Source organism: Sceloporus undulatus, chromosome 9 (assembly GCF_019175285.1).
Source record: "Sceloporus undulatus isolate JIND9_A2432 ecotype Alabama chromosome 9, SceUnd_v1.1, whole genome shotgun sequence".
Taxonomy (NCBI): domain Eukaryota; kingdom Metazoa; phylum Chordata; class Lepidosauria; order Squamata; family Phrynosomatidae; genus Sceloporus; species Sceloporus undulatus.
Window position 1 is genome coordinate 33,668,123 of NC_056530.1, and position 19,235 is coordinate 33,687,357.

At 42.9% G+C, this 19,235-nt stretch overlaps 2 protein-coding genes across 2 annotated transcripts in view; one reads left to right on the forward strand and one right to left on the reverse strand.

Annotated features, from left to right (window-relative positions):
• The first annotated feature begins 953 nt into the window (after positions 1-953).
• On the forward strand, positions 954-17,435 carry YIF1A (Yip1 interacting factor homolog A, membrane trafficking protein). The gene is made up of 8 exons (XM_042439680.1): positions 954-1,065; positions 1,916-2,136; positions 3,705-3,809; positions 7,655-7,733; positions 9,534-9,591; positions 11,009-11,164; positions 12,583-12,676; positions 14,148-17,435. The coding sequence occupies exons 1-8, from the start codon at positions 1,035-1,037 to the stop codon at positions 14,295-14,297; spliced, it is 894 nt and encodes a 297-aa protein (XP_042295614.1). The 5' UTR covers positions 954-1,034; the 3' UTR covers positions 14,298-17,435.
• Positions 16,117-19,235, reverse strand: part of CNIH2 (cornichon family AMPA receptor auxiliary protein 2) — a 65,018-nt gene continuing 61,899 nt past the window's right edge. The window contains exon 7 of the transcript XR_006100714.1: positions 16,117-16,252. The gene's annotated coding sequence lies outside the window, so the exon portion shown is untranslated. The remainder of the gene's footprint in view (positions 16,253-19,235) is intronic.

Here is a 19,235-nt window from a genome sequence, read left to right on the forward strand (position 1 = left end):
CTTGCACCGACCGGATGACACCTTGGGCAGGGATGGCACTCTGGCTGTAGGAAATCAGTTTCCAGTCTCAGGCTGTGTTTACACTGGAGAAATAATTCAAGTTTAAGTGGCATGGCTCAGTGCTGTGGAATTCTGGGAATTGTAGTTTGTTGTGAGCTCCATGCCACTTAAACTGAATTATGTCTTCAGTGTGAACACAGCCTCGTATTAGGCAGGGACTCTTGTTCCAGCTTTATTGTCCTTCCTTTTGGATTTATGCTTTCAAAACAAAGCAGAACAATACATTAAATTAAATTAAAAACCATTGCATAAAACAATATAAAGCAATTAGAAAGCTAAAAGGAGATAAAACATCCCAGCACAACAAACTACAGTCCCTACAATCCCATAGCAATGAGCCATGGCAATTAAAGCGGTGTCAAACCGGATTATTTCTGAGGTGCAGACACATTTTTATCCCTTTGCACTCTTAAAACGGGGCTAGGGCGCTTTAAATGCCGTGCCTGACTCCTGGTGCATTCTGGGGTTTGTAGTTCAGTGAGGCTTAAAGGCCTGCCTGGATACAGTATTCTAAGCGCCGTTTTTAAACTACAACTCCCAGAATGCAACCTTAAAGCTCGTTTTAAGAGTATATGTCAAGCACTAAGCCGAGCGGACTTTGGAGCAGCAGCCCCCAAACTGTGCCCCTTTAAGAGACTTTGGACTTCAGCTCCCAGAAGCCTAGGCCATGTTGGAACACAGCTTGGGATTGTGGGAGCTGAAGTCCAAAGTCCCTTAAAGAGCACAGTTTGGGGGCATTGGAGGAAGGAGGTGGCTTCTCTGCAGACGGGATCAACTCCGCCCCTTTGGAACGCTGGTGACAAATGGACATGTTTCCAGCCAATGGCCGCGAAGGACGCTGCAAAGTCTGCGCGCCTGAGCCAATGGGGGCGCGCGATGGGCGGGGCCAGGCTGGGGCTTTGAGGACGTGGCTGGAGCAACGCGTGGAGGAAGTCCCAGTGGGTCCTGAGCTGCTTAGGAAGAAGGGAGGCACCATGGCTTTCCCTCCTGGCTATGGGCCGCCAGGTAAGAAGGCCTGGAGGACAGCCACGTCCTCCTTTTCCAGGACCTGTCCTCCATTCCCCCCTTCAGCCCAGGAGGAGTCCCAAAATGCCCTCCATTTTGAGCAAGGCTGCATCCACACTGGAGAAATAACCCGCTTTGGCACCGCTTTAACTTGTTGTCTGGCTCAAGGCTATGGAATTCTGGGAGTTGAAGTTGGTTGTGGGCCCGGACGCTCTGGGCCCCACAACCAACTCCAACTCCCAGAATTCCATAGCCTTGAGCCAGACAACAAGTTAAAGTTAAAGAAGTTTTCTGGCTCAAGGCTATGGAATTCTGGGAGTTGTGGGCCCAGTCCACTCTGGCCTCCAGAGTCCTAGGTCCCAAAACATACTACAGAAATTATCCATCTTGAGACTGCTTTAACTGCCCCTGGCTCAATGCTAGGGAACTCTGGGAACTGTAGTTTTGTGAGACATTGAGCCTTCTCTGTCAGAGAGAGAGAGAGAGAGAGAGAGAGTTCAGGTGCCACAACAAACTACAGTTCCCAGGATTCCCTAGCACTGAGCCAGGGCAGCTAAAAAGGTCTCAAACTGGGTTATTTCGGTGTGTTTTGGACTCTTGGCAGCCTATTATCTCGCAGAACTACAGTTCCCATGATTCCCTAGCACTGAGCCAATGCAACTAAAGCACTTTCAAACTGGACTATTTCTGCAGTGTGTTTTGGACCTAAGGCAGGTTTAAAAAGTTGTCACAATTTAAAACCATGTGCTTGCAGTGCCTAGGAAGACAAGAGAAGGGATGAATCTGTGGCTTTTCTCTGAGACGTTGATACCATTCCTGTTTTGTTTTGTCTTCTATCCTCTTGCTGCAGGTTCCAAACACAGGGCAAGGATCCCTCCCATGCCGCAAAACGCAAATGCACCGCAGCTGTTCGATGACACCAGTTCGGCGTATGGTCTGCAGAAGCCAGGTTACCCAGCCCCAGGGATTGACATGGGCTTCAACCAGATATTTGCTGACCCAGTGGCCAACGTTGCCATGGCCTATGGCACCACAATTGCGTCTCAGGGGAAAGACATAGTGCACAAGGAGGTAAGGAAGAGAGTAGTCTTATTTCTGTAAAGCTGACTGTGGAGAAGAGAGGGTTAAGAGATGATATGAGAGCCCTGTTTAAGTACTTGAAGGGATGTCATATTGAGGAGGGAGCAAGCTTGTTTTCTGCTGCTCCAGAGACTAGGACCCATAACAACAGATGCAAGCTACAGGAAAAGAGATTCCACCTTATTATTAGGAGGAACTTCATGACAGTAAGAGCTATTTGACAATGAAAGTCACTCCCTCAGAGAGTGGTGGAGTCTCCTTCCTTAGAGGTTTTTAAACAGAGGTTGGATGGCCATCTGTCGGGGATGCTTTGATTGAGATTTCCTGCATGGCAGAAAGGGGTTGGACTGGATGGCCCTTGCGGTCTCTTCCAACTCTACGATTCTATGTAATGGTTACTTTATTCTCTCCTCTCGATGATTCATGACCAAACGTGGAGCTGCCCACTCTTTTAAATAATGGCTGAGATCCTATATCAGAAATACCTGCTGCATGTAGCTACATCTCTGTAGCTATGTCTCGCCCACCCGAAAAGCTTCCTTGTAAGCCACATAGCCCCCACCACAGCCATTTGTGGGTTGTTGAAGAGGGAAGAAATGATCCGTGCTGCATTCCTTTGGCTGGACATGCTGCGAAAGTCACCAGCTGAGCTTTCTGGGATGTCCCTGCAGATTCTATCTTTCAGTATAACCCAGTAAATAAAAATAGCTGGATGTATCACTGCTCATCCCCTCACTCTATGACAGAGATGTCCAAACTCTGGCCCTCCAGGTGTTTTGGACTTCACCTCTTAGCATCTCAGACCATTGGCCAAGCTGGCTGAGGCTTCTGGGAGCTGAATTCCAAAACACCTGGGGGACCAGAGTTTGGACATTGCTGCTGTATGATAACCCAGAAAAGAAATGGCTGTGTTGAGGAAGGTGTATATCTTACAAGATGGGTTTTTTGGGGTGGGAATTTCAACCTATGCAATGACTCCAAAAGTGAGGCACAATGTTGTAAGACAGACTGCTAGCTGTTTCTCACAATACAGAAAACATTCAGGGGTAGCTGTGTGGGCCATTTAACAAATACAAACAAAAATCCATCAGTGATACCTTTCTTGCCCAACCGAAATGCACAGTACTGTATACTTGTTGCAAGCTTTTGAAGCTCTTCAGACAGGAAGTTACAAACCAAACAGGAGGAAAAAACAACAACAATTGGAGATGTTAGTCAGATGCCTGCATTTTGTTTCAGTGCTTAGTAAAGATGTTATAAAAGATATCCTCCCCATCATAACATCTTTACTAAGGACTGAAGCAACACGAGGGCATCGGACTAACATCTCCAATTGTTTTCCCCCCCTTCTTCTCCTGTTTGGTTTGTAGTTTATTGTGGTACTAGAGCTCTCTGACTGAGAAAGCCAGTTATCTCACAAAAGTACAGTTCCCAGAAGTCTCCATAAGTCAGAAATGACTTGAAGGCACACAGTACAAACATAAGAAGTAACCAATGCATAAGTAAGTTTTATGTTGGAATACATACATACAGCCTTCTCTGCTTCTTGCTTCCATCAGATCCACCGGTTCATGTCCATTAACAACCTGAAGTACTTCTTTGCAGTGGACACGACTTACGTGATGAAGAAGCTGGTTCTGTTGGTTTTCCCCTACATGCATCAGGTACAGATGGCATTTTATACCCTTAGTCTCGGTTTGAGGTTCTTGGGGTTTGGTGAGTGAATTGGCATCCATTGAGAAGCCTACACTGCTGGGTTCCATCCTCCACTTTGGGTGAGGAGTGGGATCTAGCCACTGTTAAAAATGCTCTTGCTTCGTCTCTAAGAAACGTCTCTGCAGTGACTTCAGGTTTGTATGGCAAGGGAGGAGAGGTAACCCTCCAGAAGAGCATTTTGGATCAGTCAAAGGGCCTCTTTCACCCATCGTTCTCTATTTCCACGGTGGCCAAAGAGAAGGGCCCTTTCTGTAGTGGCACCCTGCCCCGAGATGTATGCCTAGCACCAACTTTACTGGCACCTAATCAGGCTGAGACAGGTAGGTTTACCTGGGCATTTATGAACAATAATTAATAAGATTGGTTCTCTGATTTATTTTGTTAGTATCTGCTGATACCTGGATGTTTTACTATCTAGTGCAGTTGTTGCCAACCTTTTTTTCACATGAGTACCCCTTGGCAGCCCATTTCCATAAATTGTATTTTTCTCACTAGCAAAACGTGTGTAATTAATATACAGTGCGCCTGTGTCTTATGCTGGGATCTGTTCTGGACCCCTCTGCGTAAGGCAAGTAGCGTGTATGGTCAAGCCCCATTGAAAATAATGGGGCTCGTGCATCATGGGCGCACGTGTCATTCAACTTCCGTCATGTGGCTTTAGCGTAAACTGAAAGCCACTTAAAAGGTGCCTGCGTATGACATAGGTGCACTGCAGTTGTTATTTCAAATGTATATGTTGTAACTGTAAATAAATAGCCCAATAACGGAATTACAAAGCAATTGAATAATATGATGAACAGAGTGTGCATAAAAACGCATACGACAAATATTTTATGCAGACAAATATCTAGTGTGATCCTAGAGCTTGCTTTGAGGCACATAGTTTTTGTAGTCACTTTCAAAGTGATGTAAGATACAGTCTTAAATCTGGAACTTCTTTCAGTTTACTACGGTATCTGTTTTTTTTAAATATAAATATATATTAATATAAATATATTAATATATAACAAGAGAAAGCCCTTTTCACAAGCTCCACATTTGAAAGTGGCAACAGAAACTTACCATAAGCACCTTGTCGGAAAGCTGTTCATAGTCTCTGCTGATGTCTGCCCAAAAGTGAATAATGGATTTTTATTTAAATGTAGCTTTTAGAGTACTGTAGTATCAGTCAAAAGCTCAATCGGTTTCTCTTTTCCCTTGATTGATAATCTGCCGTCTTGGAAGCATTCTTCTACAAAGGGACTTTCAAACCAGTTCTTTTCTCCAGGTTTTGAGAAGTACTTCTCAAAATATGATTTTAGTCCTTTCAAGTGTTCAGTTATTTTTTGGTGCATTTCCTGAGAGAGAGATGTACCTTTAGGAAATTGCATAAAGTTCCAAATAATTCAGGTTGGTATTTTTCAACACCTCCAAAAATCTGGGTTGTTTTTTTAAAATCATAGATTCAATTTTGTCTGACACTTTGAAGATGATTATTGAATTATTCGGAAGTGGCCAGTTTAGATGGTTTCTTTGTAGAAAAATGTTTGGTACGTATGCAAGAGCCTTCAGGCAAATCACGGTCATGGAACCTGGGCTGTATCCACACTGGAGAAATAACCCGGTTTGGCACCACTTTAACTGCTCTGGCTCAAGGCTATGAAATTCTGGGAGTTGGAGTATGTTTTGGGCCCAGAGTGGAGCCCACATAAGACACAAACTGAAAAATTAATCTTAAAATTAATCTTAAAATGATGACAAAGAAAGGAGACGTAGAGAAGACCCAGAAGAACTCACTCATTGAGTCTCAATTGTTTATTTGTAAGTAAATCATAATATAGAAATTAAAAAAGCAAACAACAGCAAAATATCTAAATACAGCACAACTACAAAACACACACACAAATAACCTAACAATCTAAAAGTAATCTAAAAACCCTGATTTCACCTCTCTGTCCCTCTCCTTTAAAAAAAACTATACAGTATTACATATATATTAAATGAAACTAACCTAAACCAAATAACTACATATAACAATCTTAACTAAAATTGAACTTCTTGCCCTCCCATCCCAGGAAATTTAAAGCAAAATATAGTGAACCTCTATAGTATTTATTGTTATTATTATTATTAACTTTTATTTATAAAGTACACTTTTCTAGTCTAAAACCACTTCTGTTATAGTATTCCTGATATCTGAAAAGCTCACTGTCTAAATTTTTCTCATTGCTCCATTTCTTTTTTTAATCACTGTTTTATTTTTAAGAAGTTGAACAGAAATAACACTTTACATAAAGAAAAACCGTTATTCCATTTATCTCCCCCTTTTTAATTTTTTTATTCAATTTATTTCTTAAGCATTTAAAAAAAAACCTTACTCAGTGTGATGCGGCGGCTATAAAGGCCAGTGGGATTCAAGGCTGCATCAATGGAAGTATAGTGTCTAGATCAAAGGAAGTAATAGTGCCCCTCTATTCTGTCTTGCTCAGGCCTCACCTAGAATACTGTGTCCAGCTCTGGGGACCACAATTCAAAAAAGGATGTTGAGAAGGTGGAACGTGTCCAGAGGAGGGTGACTAAAAGGGTGAAGGGTCTGGAAACCATGCCTTATGCGGAGAAACATAGGGAGCTGGGTATGTTTAGCCTGGAGAAGAGAAGGTTAAGAGGTGATATGATAGCCCTGTTTAAATATTTGAAGGGATGTCATATTCAGGAAGGAGCAAGCATGTTTTCTGCTGCTCCAGAGAACAGGACCCAGAACAATGGATGCAAGCTACAGGAAAAGAGATTCCAGCTCAACATTAGGAGAAATGTCCTGACAGTAAGGGCTGTTTGACAGTGGAACACACTCACTTGGAGTGTAGTGGAGTCTCCTTCCTTAGCGGTCCTTAAACAGAGGCTGGATGGCCATCTGTCAGTGGTGCTTTGATGGAGAGTTCCTGCATGGCAGAATGGGGTTGGACTGGATGGCCCTCCTTGGGGTCTCTTCCAACTCTATGATTCTATGATGATGTAGGTTTAAAAAAAAGGTTTTTTTTGAGACGTGCCTTATTGGTAATATGGAAACCCAGGCTGTGTTCCAAAATGCCTTTATGGTTCTTAGCACAGGAAGCCTTTTACAGAAGAGAAACAATAGGTAAAGAAAGATGGTTAGCCTATCAGTACCTCTTGGAGATTTGTCAAGGAGAAAATAAAAGTAATTCAAGAGAGCAGTTAATAGTGGAGGATTACAGTTTTCAGTGGTTTTTTGTGTTATAGTTGTTGGAAATATTTAAAATGGATAAAAACACATCTACAGTAGACGGTTATAGTTTACTGGAAAGATTTAAAACGAATAAAGAAAGTTCTACAGTTTTGAACAAAAATAAGTCAAAATGTGAAATGCAGTTGTGTACAGACGGCAAATGTGATTCTTAAAATGTACATATTTCCGTTGAAATTTGAAATGGAAGAACAAGTTAAAAGATGATGGTATTTGTTTATCTGTGTAGGTTAAAGACGGTATGATAAAATGGGCATTTTGGTTGTACAGTAATAGACAGATGGATCAATGGGGAAATATGTGGCCACGGGGACTGAAATCCCTAGAGAAGTATTCTCTCTAGGAATCGCTAGGTCCTCCTGCATAGAGTTTGGTGGACGTTGACCATAGAGTCACACTGGAGGACCTAGAGATTCCTAGAGAGAACATATTAATCAAATCCATAAATAACCAAAGCCACAAATGTGGGAAACCAAGTGTATTTCAAAATGGTGCTCTGGCAGGTGATGTTTGATAATGTACATACAAATATGGTGATCTTTCTTCTTTCAGAACTGGGAGGTTCGCTACCATCGAGACGTGCCTCTTACTCCCAGACAGGATGTCAATGCACCTGACCTCTATATTCCCAGTGAGTATGAAATAGCCTTTGGAGATATTATATGCTTTTTGTCTTTATGTAGTTTACTTGGCCTAACACCTATCTCTGACTCCTAGCTCTGCAGCAGCTAAAAAGGCCAATGTTATCTTAGGCTGCATCAATAGAAGTATAGTGTCTAGATCAAGGGAAGTAATAGTGCCACTATATTCTGCCTTGGTCAGGCCTCACCTGGAATACTGTGTCCAGTTCTGGGCACCACAATTCAAGAAGGAAGTTGAGAAAATGGAGTGTGTCCAGAGGAGGGCAACCAAAATAGTGAAGGGTCTGGGAACCATGGCTTATGAGGAAAGACTCGGGGAGCTGGGGATGTTTAGCCTGGAGAAGAGAAGGTTAAGAGGTGACATGATGCCCTGTTTTAAGTATTTGAAGGGGTGTCATACTAAAGATGGAGCAAGCTTATTTTCTGCTGCTCCAGAAAATAGGACATGGAGCAATGGAGGCAAGCTACAGGAAAAGAGATTCCACCTCAACATTAGGAGTAACTTCCTGACAGTAAGGGCTGTTTAACAGTGGAACACATTCCCTTGGAATCTGGTGAAGTCTCCTTCTTTGGAGGTCTTTAAGCAGAGGCTGGATGACTATCTGTTGGGGATGCTTTGACTGAAAGTTCCTGCATGGCAGAAGGGGGTTGGACTGGATGGCCCTTCTTGGGGTCTCTTCCAACTCTAGGGTTCTATGACTCTCAGCTCCAAGAACTGAAAGTAAAGTACAAACAAAAGCAAATAAATACATGGGTATGGGTTTGAGGAGAAAACCCAAGAAGTACGTTTCAGGACTTGTTTGAACAAAAAATGTGTAACTTCTTTTTTAAATTTTGCTTTCTTCTGATAGACAATTGTAACAGAGAAGATTGAAAGAGGCAGTGTAGCAGGTTGGGCCCCTGCCATCAGGCAAATGGGTTTTCCCGTCCTTCATGTCCAAACGTCCACCCTTGTCCAGTGGTATAGAAAGAGTCAACTTGTATTTAGTGGTTGTCTTTGACACTTTTTGCATTAGTTTGGCAGCTTGAATGGACTGAGGGAATGCATTTTTTTCCATATTACTAACCTGACTGCACATAACTTTGAGAGGAAGGAAATAGATCCCACTTGCACACTTTCCTTTGTTTCCTTCTGCTGTGTGCAGCCCTTGGGAGTCCACCTTATGTTGGTTGTGCCTTTCAGAGTACACCCCCAACCAGGGATAGCTTGAGCAGAATTAGTTGTTATGGGGCCTATTAACTGTGTGGGAATGCTGGACCCCATCAGAGAAAAGACTGGAAAACTTCAGTGCTGTAAATCCTTTACTGCTTCAGTTGCCACCAGCAAAGCTTACCTTATAGCAATAATATTTGCTAACATTCAGTATCAAACAAAGTTACAGAGCGGTCTGGAATTGTGACCAGTTCTGGAGCAGAAGTGGCAGTAAGATTTTGTACCCAAGATGATGGTTCATATTCCCTGCAGTGTGGACTGATACTATCCTGATAGTGCAAATTAGAGCAACCAAGACTAATTTGCGTATACTACCAAATAGTTTCCAGGTTAAGCACAGAGTGTTGGTTATTACCTTTAAAAACCCTATATAGTTTGGGTCCAGGTTACCCACAGGATTGCCTCCTCTCATACAATCTGCCCTGTATACTTAGGTTGTCTGGGAATTGTTGGCTCCAACCAGCCAGGACTGGCAACAGTTTCCCAAAGGACCTTTTTGACTGCCAGAAGAGATATGATGATGATGATGGTGGTGGTGGTGGTGGTAGTGATGATGATGATGCTATTTATCCTTCAGGTATGGCCTTTATTACCTATATCCTGCTTGCCGGGATGGCTCTTGGCCTACAGAAAAGGTAAGAATGTGGGGTGTCCCCACTACTTCTTGTTGACATTATTAGGAATAAATTTCCAAACTAGAGTGTTAATGTGGAGGGGACACTTTCCTGACTAGAGATGGGTGAGAAATGCATTTCCACGTGAAATTACCCAATTTGTTCTTCTCAGAAATGATGTACATAGATCTAGCCTTGAAATCTAATTAACAGCACACATCATTTGGGAAAAAATATGTTCCTGTTTGAATAACTGTCCTATTGGTTATTCTACAATTGCAACTTCATGATTATGGGGTCTTGTCAGTGGTGGCCCTCATACTTTGGAACTCTCTTCCTTAAGTTAGGGAGGCAGAAACTCTGCTCAGTTTCAAATGAAACATGTCTATTTGTGTGGACATTCCCTCACTGATAATGTTCTTGATGCTCCTTTTCTACCATTGATTGTCGCAGTTGTTTTTGTTAAGAATTTAACCTACATTGGGGGGGCCCACATTTGCTTGTTGGGTGAATTTCAACACGGAGAAATGTAAGGTACTGCACTTAGCGCGGAAAAATGAAATGCACAGATACAGGATGGGGGACACCTGGCTGAATGAGACACTTATACGTGTGAAAGGGATCTGGGAGTCTTAAGTAGACCACAAATTGAACGTGAGTCAACAATGTGATGCGGCAGCTAAAAAGGCCAATGCAATTTTAGCCTGCATCAATAGAAGTATAGTGTCTAGATCAAGGGAAGTAATAGTGCCACTCTATTCTGTTTTGGTCAGGCCTCACCTGGAATATTGTGTCCAGTTATGGCACCACAATTTAAAAAGGATGTCGAGAAACTGGAGCATGTCCAAAGTAGGGCAACTAAAATGGTGAAGAGCCTGGAAACCATGCCCTATGAGGAACGCCTTAGGGAGCTGGGGGTGTTTAGCCTGGAGAAGAGAAGGTTAAGGGGTGATATGATAGCCCTGTTTAAATATTTGAAGGGATGTCATATTGAGGAGGAAACAAGCTTGTTTTCTGCTGCTCCAGAGAACAATGGATGCAAGAAAAGAGGTTCCACCTCAACATTAGGAGGAACTTCCTGAGAGTAAGGGCTGTTCGACAGTGGAACACACTCCCTCAGAGAGTGTTGGAGTCTCCTTCCTTGAAGGTCTTTAAACAGAGGCTGGATGGCCATCTGTCGGGGTGTTTTGATTGAGAGTTCTTGCATGGCAAAATGGGGTTGGACTGGATGGCCCTTGGAGTCTCTTCCAACTCTACGATTTTGATTCTGTCTTGTCTGTCTGCACATTGGAAAATGAAATGCAAACACATAGTTTAGAAAAGGGGAAAATACATATTATTATTATTTTATTTTCTTATATCCCAACGTTTTCCCACTATAGGGACTCAAGGCGGCATTTTGAAAAACTCTTGCTTCTCTTTCCTTGCTCCCTCGTAGGTTCTCTCCGGAGGTCCTTGGAATGTGTGCAAGCACAGCCTTTGTGTGGGTGGTCATTGAGGTTCTTGCGCTCTTGCTGGGTTTGTATTTGGCAACAGTTCAGAGTGATCTGGGCACTTTTGATTTGCTTGCTTACTGTGGCTACAAATATGTTGGGTAAGTGCAGAGCTTGGAAAGTTACTTTTCAAAATGTAATTGGTGAAATTTGTTTTAAAAAAACCCATTCGGTAACTTGTTAAACACCGTAGAAAAGTAGTTTGTTACATTACTTGTCATGTTATCACAGCTATTTAGTTTCTTCTTTACTTGCTTTTAAAAAGCAAGGTCCTGGTCTGAATTTTAGGGGGCAAAAACTCTGAATGCGCCAAGAAAGTATTTTTAGCCTCTAAAAATGAGTAAAAATAGTAAGTAAACAGTAAGAGCTATTCAACAGTGTTACCCTTGGAGAGTGGTGGCGTCTCCTCCTTCGGAGATTTTTAAACAGAGGCTGGATGGCCATCTGTCAGCTTTGGTTATGAGTTCTTGCACGGCAGAATGGGGCTTGGACTGGATGGCCAAGGTCTCTTCCAACTCTGATTCTATGACTGTTTACATGGCAGGGATAATGATACTGGTCGCCATTGGGTCATTTGGCCAAAAAAGCAGCGCGTTACACGTTAAGTTATTTCTAACATATTACATCCAATGGAATCGTGTGACACCTTTGTGACTAACTGAAAGATAGAAGCTGGCAGCATGAGCTTTCATTTTAGCCTGATAACATGGGCCAGAAATACACAAAAAGCAGATAGGGAGTTTTAATGTTACTCTCATCATCAATAAAAATTTTAATACCCAAATAGAAGATTCCATTTAAAAAAATTGTTTGGAAAATAAAATGCCTAATATCATGGAAGCCATATTATAGGATACTTTGAAGGCAGGGCTCCGTGGACTTTTTATTCAAGAGAGAGCAAAAAAGAAAAAAGAATGGAACTAGATGTTATTCAAGAAGGAGCAAAAAAGGAAAAAAAACCATAAGAACGGAGTTGTTATCACTCAACTTATCAGTTGCTTAGATACCGGGGATATAGCAATAATCAATTTCTCCAAAATGAAAAGCAAAATTAGCTGACCTGGACAGCAGGAAAACCCAGGCATCTTTACACCAAAGCATTTGACTACAAAGTGTACAGAGGGTCAGGATGTCCTCTGTATATACACTACACAGAAAGACCATCTCGCAGTAAGCACCAACTATTCTTTCTCCTAAATTGAGGTATGCCTATGCTGATCTAGACCTTTTCAACACACAAAGAGCCCCATGTTGAGAAGGCATATATTTTACCATCTGTAAATCTTGGTATTTCATATGCCCATGGCATCTTTGACGGTGGGACTTGAGCATTGATTTTACCAGGTTAATATCCAATTCTTCCTCAAGTGATATATGAAATTCTCCCTTCTTGATCCTCCACACTACCTTGTGAGGTAGGGTTAGGATGAGAGTGCCGTTTTGAACCCAGAACTCTCCAAGTCTAGTATGGCACCCTAACCTTTGCACCATACTAACCCTTGACATTTCTTTGTCCCAGGATGATCCTTGCTGTGGTGGGTGGTCTGATCTTTGGCAGCAATGGCTATTATATTGCCTTGGCCTGGGCCTCTTGTGCACTTATGTATTTCATGGTGAGTACCTTTTGTGAGAGAGAAATTTGGTGGGTATGGCCTCTGATACACACACACAACAGAGCATGGAGCCCAAACAAGTGAGCATTTGAACAATCTGCTATTTCTCCCTCGCCGTTTATTAAGGGCACACTCCTGTAGCTGCAGAAGTGATCAAGAACCTACAGTTGTTAGAAAAGTGAAGTGTGATCCCTCACCAAGTTATAACTTGAGAACAACTTAGGTTGCATCCGCACTGCAGCAATAACCACTTTAACTGCCATGACTCATTGCTATGGAAATCTGGGAGTTGTAGTCTTGTGAGACATTTAACTTGTCAGAGAGGTCTAGTGCCACAACAAACTGCAATTCCTAGAATTCCACAACATTGAGCCATGGCAGTTACAGTGGTGTCAACCACATTTATTTCTGTAGTGCGGATGCATCTTTAGTCATAACTTGTTCCTGTGGGGAGAAGGAACTAAATGCAAGTAATGTGTTATTTCCAAGCTTTGAGCAAGACATCCCAGGTGAGGATGAACAGAATTTTCCAGGGCTCCCAAAAACAAGTACAAAAATGAAAAGAGATTCACCTGAACATTAGGAAAAACATGTTGACTGTAAGAGCTCTTCAGTAGTTAAGACAGCCTCAGAAGGTGGTCGACTCTCCCTTCTGTGGACATTTTTAAGAGTTTGGTTGGCCATGCTTCAAGTGCTTTATTTGTTCATTCCTGCATGGCAGGGCTTGGATTATGTTGTCTTTGTGGTCCTTTCCAGCAGAACCATAAAAAGCCTGCAAAAAGTGGTGAAGGACGGAGTAAGAGAAAATGTCATGACAATGAGGGAGGGTAGTATTGGCAGTGCTTCTTTCAGTGCAGTGGCAAGAAAGCTTGGGCTCCTGGTGTTTCTGGGATGTCAATGTCAACGAACAACTCTTGAGGTTTAGTGCTATGGGTAACAAGAAGAGAGGGAAACTCCCTGGGTGGACAAATTTACTGTTATTAATATTTCTATGCTTTGCTTTTTGCTCCAAAGCAGTGCATAACAAATCATAAAACAAAACAATAAATCAAGAGAACAAAATGAATAAAGAGTGCACTAAAGGTTAATATAAGAAGCTAGGTGAAAGTGTTGTGACTTGCCATCACCACTACTCAATTCAGAAGCCAAGACACTGGGAACCTTACAATATTTTTTTAGATAGATAGATAGATAGATCCATAATTGGGGAGGGGATGAGAAAGTTTCCCCCCACCAAGCCTGACAGCAAGACTCTGGTGCCCCTCAACAGGGATATTTCTGCACACTTTAATAACTGGACAAATGTCTAACCAAGTACATTAGAGCACCCATTGTCCTCAACCATTCAGGCAAGAGCTGATGGAGGTTGTAGTAGTCCTGTATCTGATTAATAGGGGAAATTCCCCCTCATGTCCAATAAAGTTAAAGGAAATGAGAGCAACCTTCTTACCAGTCCTCTGATACTCCTCAGGTACGTTCCTTACGGATGAAGATCCTCCCTTCCATGGTGCAAGAGGGCTTGAGTCGGCCGAGCGGGCGGGCGCAGATGTACATCATGCTGGCGGCTGCGGCTTTCCAGCCCCTGATTCTCTATTGGCTGACAGTGCAGCTGGTGCACTGAAAGTACGCTGAGGACTGCGCCACGGCCATTGGGATGCTTTGCTGGAACTCCTCTTCCTGCCTTTTTTTGCCCACTTCTTCAGATTTGACAAAGTGTAGGCTCAACTCTCCACTCCCATCCCCAATATAGTCCTGGCTTTGGAGGAGGAGGACAAATGGATGGATCTAGTACTCTCCCCAGGAGGAGAGGTGTAGAGTAAGGGAGAAACGTCATCAGAGGGGAAGCAAAGACTGCTAAAATATCCAGACTCAGTACTGGCCCAAAGGTGAGGTCCTAGGGCTGTGTGCTTCATTTCTAGTAGTGGTCATTACCCCCCCCCCCCCCCCCCCCCGTCCTTGCTTGGATGGGAACACAGAGAACTGGGCAGGACAGAGCTGATCGGGAGTCTTTCTAGTCTGTAGGAACAATTTTACCATATAAGTCATTAAGAGCAGAATTGCCCCTTTGCCCCTTCTTCTTTTGCCTTCTGGAACAGTGTCCTCTCTCCATCTCTCTTCAGCTCACAGCTGCCTCCCTTATGCAAGGGCTCATGCTTGACCTCCCAGAGCATCAGCAGCTCACCTTTGTAGAACAGAGCAGCAAAGCCTTTTTTTCCCAAGGAGCATTCTCTTGTTAGTCACTCCTTCTCAATTGCTGAGGCATTGTCAGATATGTCACTTTGTTTTCATTCAGTATATATTTCATTCAATATATATTCACATGTATATTGAGCATTGTCAGTTTGTGTTTTTAAAAGGCTCTATTCCTAAATCCAGACCGACAGTCGGATGGGTGGACAGATTTAAAAAAAATAAAGATCCACAAAGGCAAGACAAGTTTTAGATGTTCACCCCATCTCTTTCTAAGAGGGTTAGTTGTCGGAAACGACAATGAGAACTGTACAAAAACTGTGCAACCTCCAGGAGATGTGCTCAGCAGCTCATGTCTGTGCATTTGTGTCTCTTTATGATTTCTCCTTCTGTGCAATTGCCAGTTTCAATGTCTTTTTTTCCCTTCCCCTCTGGCAAAGTTTTGTGCTTTTTAAGAACCACACTAGGGTATACATCTGGCATTTTGTTGTGCATATGCCAAGTGTGACCATACTGGCTTGGAGATTTGGGGAGCTGGTGTCCAAAGAAAGTAACTTCCTCTGATGTGGCTTATTTTTGGCTAGTTTCTTTGCAGCATCAATTCTTTCACACAGTCTTTCCTACTCAGTAATCCTTCTAATTTATCTTAAGACTATACTCATAGTGGCCAGTAAGTGGCAGTAGCCACCTCAAAGACCTGCTGAAAAGAGGACTTACTTGTCCTTAGCAGTACAGTCAGCCCCTGCATTTGCGAGCTTAATTTTGGAGGGTTTGATTATTTACAGATTATTTGTTGTTGCCTCTGCTGTTGCCCTATGCCGTTTTAAATAGGGGTTGCAAGTCTTGCAAAACTGAAAACATGCAACAAGGCTTGTAAGTGCCTATTAAAAATGGTGTTGGGCAGCAGCAGCAAGCCCTGCTAGTCACCAGCTTCTGCCTTGCAAAGGAACCCCACTGCCTCAAAGGCATCCATGGTGGGTTAAATCGTGATTTTTTGTGCGCTTAATATGGTTTGGGGTGCCTAGAGTTATTCTCAATTTCCCCACTTTCGTATGGCTCCTGTGCCCCCCTAACTCCAGTGAATGTGGAGGGCTGACTGCACTTAGCTGTGCTAAAATAAACACCCCAGCTTTTACCTTTTTAAAAAATACCTTGTCCATTGAAATGGAAAACCATTTTGCTTGCTGTTTTTAATTACATGCAAACTTCACACAGGAGTAGAATCTGTTCTTGGGGGAGTTGAAAGTTTAAGTACTCTTGCACTTGCTGGCCATCTTCCCAGCTTTGTAAACTTAGGGCCAGGGCAATGCAGCTTTTAAACACACTGGAGACCTTGTCTCTCCTTTTTTGCTGTTTTGCAACATCAGCCAATCTCTCAGCAAGTGCCTGAAAAAGAGAGAACCAAGCTAGAGCCGGTACAACAAGACACCCTCGCAACATCTTCACTGGTTGTGATAAATGTGGTCAGAGCACTCTTAGTGAGGAGCCTTCTCCCTACAGAGGTTGTTAGACTTAAAGTCCAGCTTACACAGCTGTTGCCCAGGAAGGATGGGAAGTGCACTCCAACATCTAGAGAGCCACAGGTTTCCCATCTTCAGTGGCTTCTCTACTAGCCTTCCCCCTTGGAGTATTGCTTTTTATTCTTGATAATGTAGCTCAGCAATTTGCAAACTCTGGTTTTCCAGGTATTTTGGACTTCAGCTCCCAGAAGCCTCAGCTATCTTGGCCAATAGTCAGCGATTCTGGGAGCTAAAGTCGGAAACACCTGGGAGACTAGAGTTTGGGAATCACTGAGTAGATCAAGGATGAAGGAAGTGTCCTGCAGCCCTTATCAGAGTTAAATTCAGACAACTCTGAGAAGACTACAGATTGTCCACCCTGATCTTCTCCCATCTCCAAATATACTATCTTCCTGTGTCATTCCTGATTCTTAAGTTTTTCAGAGTGCCAGTTTGTCATTGCCTTTGGGGGGGGGGAATTATCTTAAATACAGCAACATCCATTTCAGGCGTGACTCTCATAGCACTGTCACCTGGATTGGAAATCTTGCTTGCCATGATGCGATGCAGATTTGCCTCTCTCAAAAGGTTTCCCCTTTCCTATGGCCCTACAAAGTTTTCAGACAGATTTTTGGTAGAAACACACGATGCTAGGTAACCCTTGTCACAACCCAGGGGTCTCTCCAATGAGTTGGGCAACAACCTGCATCATCCCTGAGGTCATGCTGGCTGGGGATGTTAGGAGAAGCCCAACTCAACTTAGAGGGCACTGATCATGGATGGTCAAGTCTGTCAGTTTCATTTGAACTTTATACATTTTGGCAAATACTGTACTGATTTTGAAAACCCAGGTGACATTAAATTTTCATGTATCAGGTTGGATAAAGTTGGGCTAGAGTCAGGGTTCACCCCCCATCTCCCCCGTAATGCAGAGGAACGGGGAAAACAGTTGATAACAAATTCCCTGTTGTAACTGCTTCTTGTTAATGTATGTAGCTATTTGGTGGCCATGTACACTACACTTGACAGGAGAAGGAGAAATAAGACAAATAAAATCTTCCTTTCACCTCTGTAGTCAGTCCTGTGTTGTTTCTGTGTAAAAAGTTGGTGTGTGTGTTAAGTCACTGGATTTGTCAACATAATGTTATGCTGCCCTGTAAGGATGCTCTTACAGTTAAAATTTTGGGCATCCTTTTATAAGTTGCAATGTTTTGCATCTGTCTTATGATATTGCAACTCACTTTTTTGCTCCTTGTTTAAGTCAGCATTCTTCCCCCCCCCCTCAAAGTACACACATATACACCCCTTGTAAGTTACCCAGTGACCCCCAGCAATACAGCCACTGTCTGAAAGGGAAGTGATCAGTGATCTGAATAGATTAGAAAGCTGAGCCAAAGCTAACAAAATGAATTTCAACAGGGAGAAATGTAAGGTACTGCACTTAGGACAAAAGAAAGAAAGAAAGAAAAAGAAATGCACAGATATAGGATGGGAGACACCTGGCTTATGGAGACTACATGTAAAAAGGATCTAGGAGTTCTAGTAGACCACAAGATGAACATGAGTCAACAGTATGATGTGGCAGCTAACAAGGCCAATGTGATTTTAGGCTGCATCAATAGAAGTATAGTGTCTAGATCAAGGGAAGTCATAGTGCCACTCTATTCTGCTTTGGTCAGGCCTCACCTGGAATATTGTGCCCAGTTCTGGGCACCACAATTCAAAAAGGTGTTGAGAAACTGGAGCCATGTGTCCAAAGGAGGGCAACCAAAATGGTGAAGGGTCTGGAAACTGCCCTATGAGGAGCAGCTTAGGGTATGTTTAGCTTGTAGAAGAGAGGATTAAGGGGTAATACAATATCTCTGTTTAAATATTTGAAGGGATGTCATACTAAAGATGGAGTAAGAGATGTTTGAGAGTGAAACACACTCTGTTGGAGTGTGGTGGAGTCTCCTTTGGAGGTTTTTAAACCAAGGCTGGATGGCCATCTTTCAGGAGTGCTTTGATTGTGTGATTCCTGCATGGCAGAATAGGGTTGGATGCAGTGGCAGCTCTGTGATTCTATGATCTCCTGGTGCAGAATCCTAGCCAGTGAGTAGCTAGAAGGGTACAGTGCAGGGGGAGCGGGGTGTGTGAAGTTTGTATGCTAAGTGCCTTCTGAAACATGCCCTCTCATATTAGCATTTTTATCCTATTACCCCTACCATATGTGGGTGCATGCATTAGGTGGAAACCAGACATTGTTATGTAGTCCAGTTTTTCTCAATTTGTAGCCTGCCAGATTTTTTGGAGTTCAACTTCTGGGCATTCCCATCACTGTGAATGACATCTAGGGGCAGCTGTGTTGGCCATATAGCAAATCCAGCATCCTCTCTCTTTGGCAATGTGGTCACTGGCAGATTTTCAACTTCAAGGAAATTTAATGTCCATTTGCAATTCAAAGAAGACATTTCCTTGGAGTCCAGCAGGTCTCCTTCCTTTGTGAAGTGACACACTCCTATGTAGAGAACACTGTCTTTCTCAAGAGGTCTTCATGTTTTGCATCAGGAAAACTTTAGGTGGTGTAGAGGCAAAGCATGCCAGTCAGTCCCAATGACCCACAGAGTTGTCTTGGACAACACTGAATCCCTTGGCTTCATAACCAAGATGAGCATCGCTCCCTACAGTTGGACACAACTTGACAGCTTTGTCAAAAGAGAAACCTTTACCTTTTAAATACCATAAAGGCACCAGATCCTGCCTGATCTTGGAAGCTAAGCAAGTCAACCCTGGTTAGTACTTGAATATGAGACCACCCACAAACACCAGATGCTGTTGGCTATATGTCAGAAGAAGCAACTGGTAAAATGACCTCTGAGTATTTCTTGCCT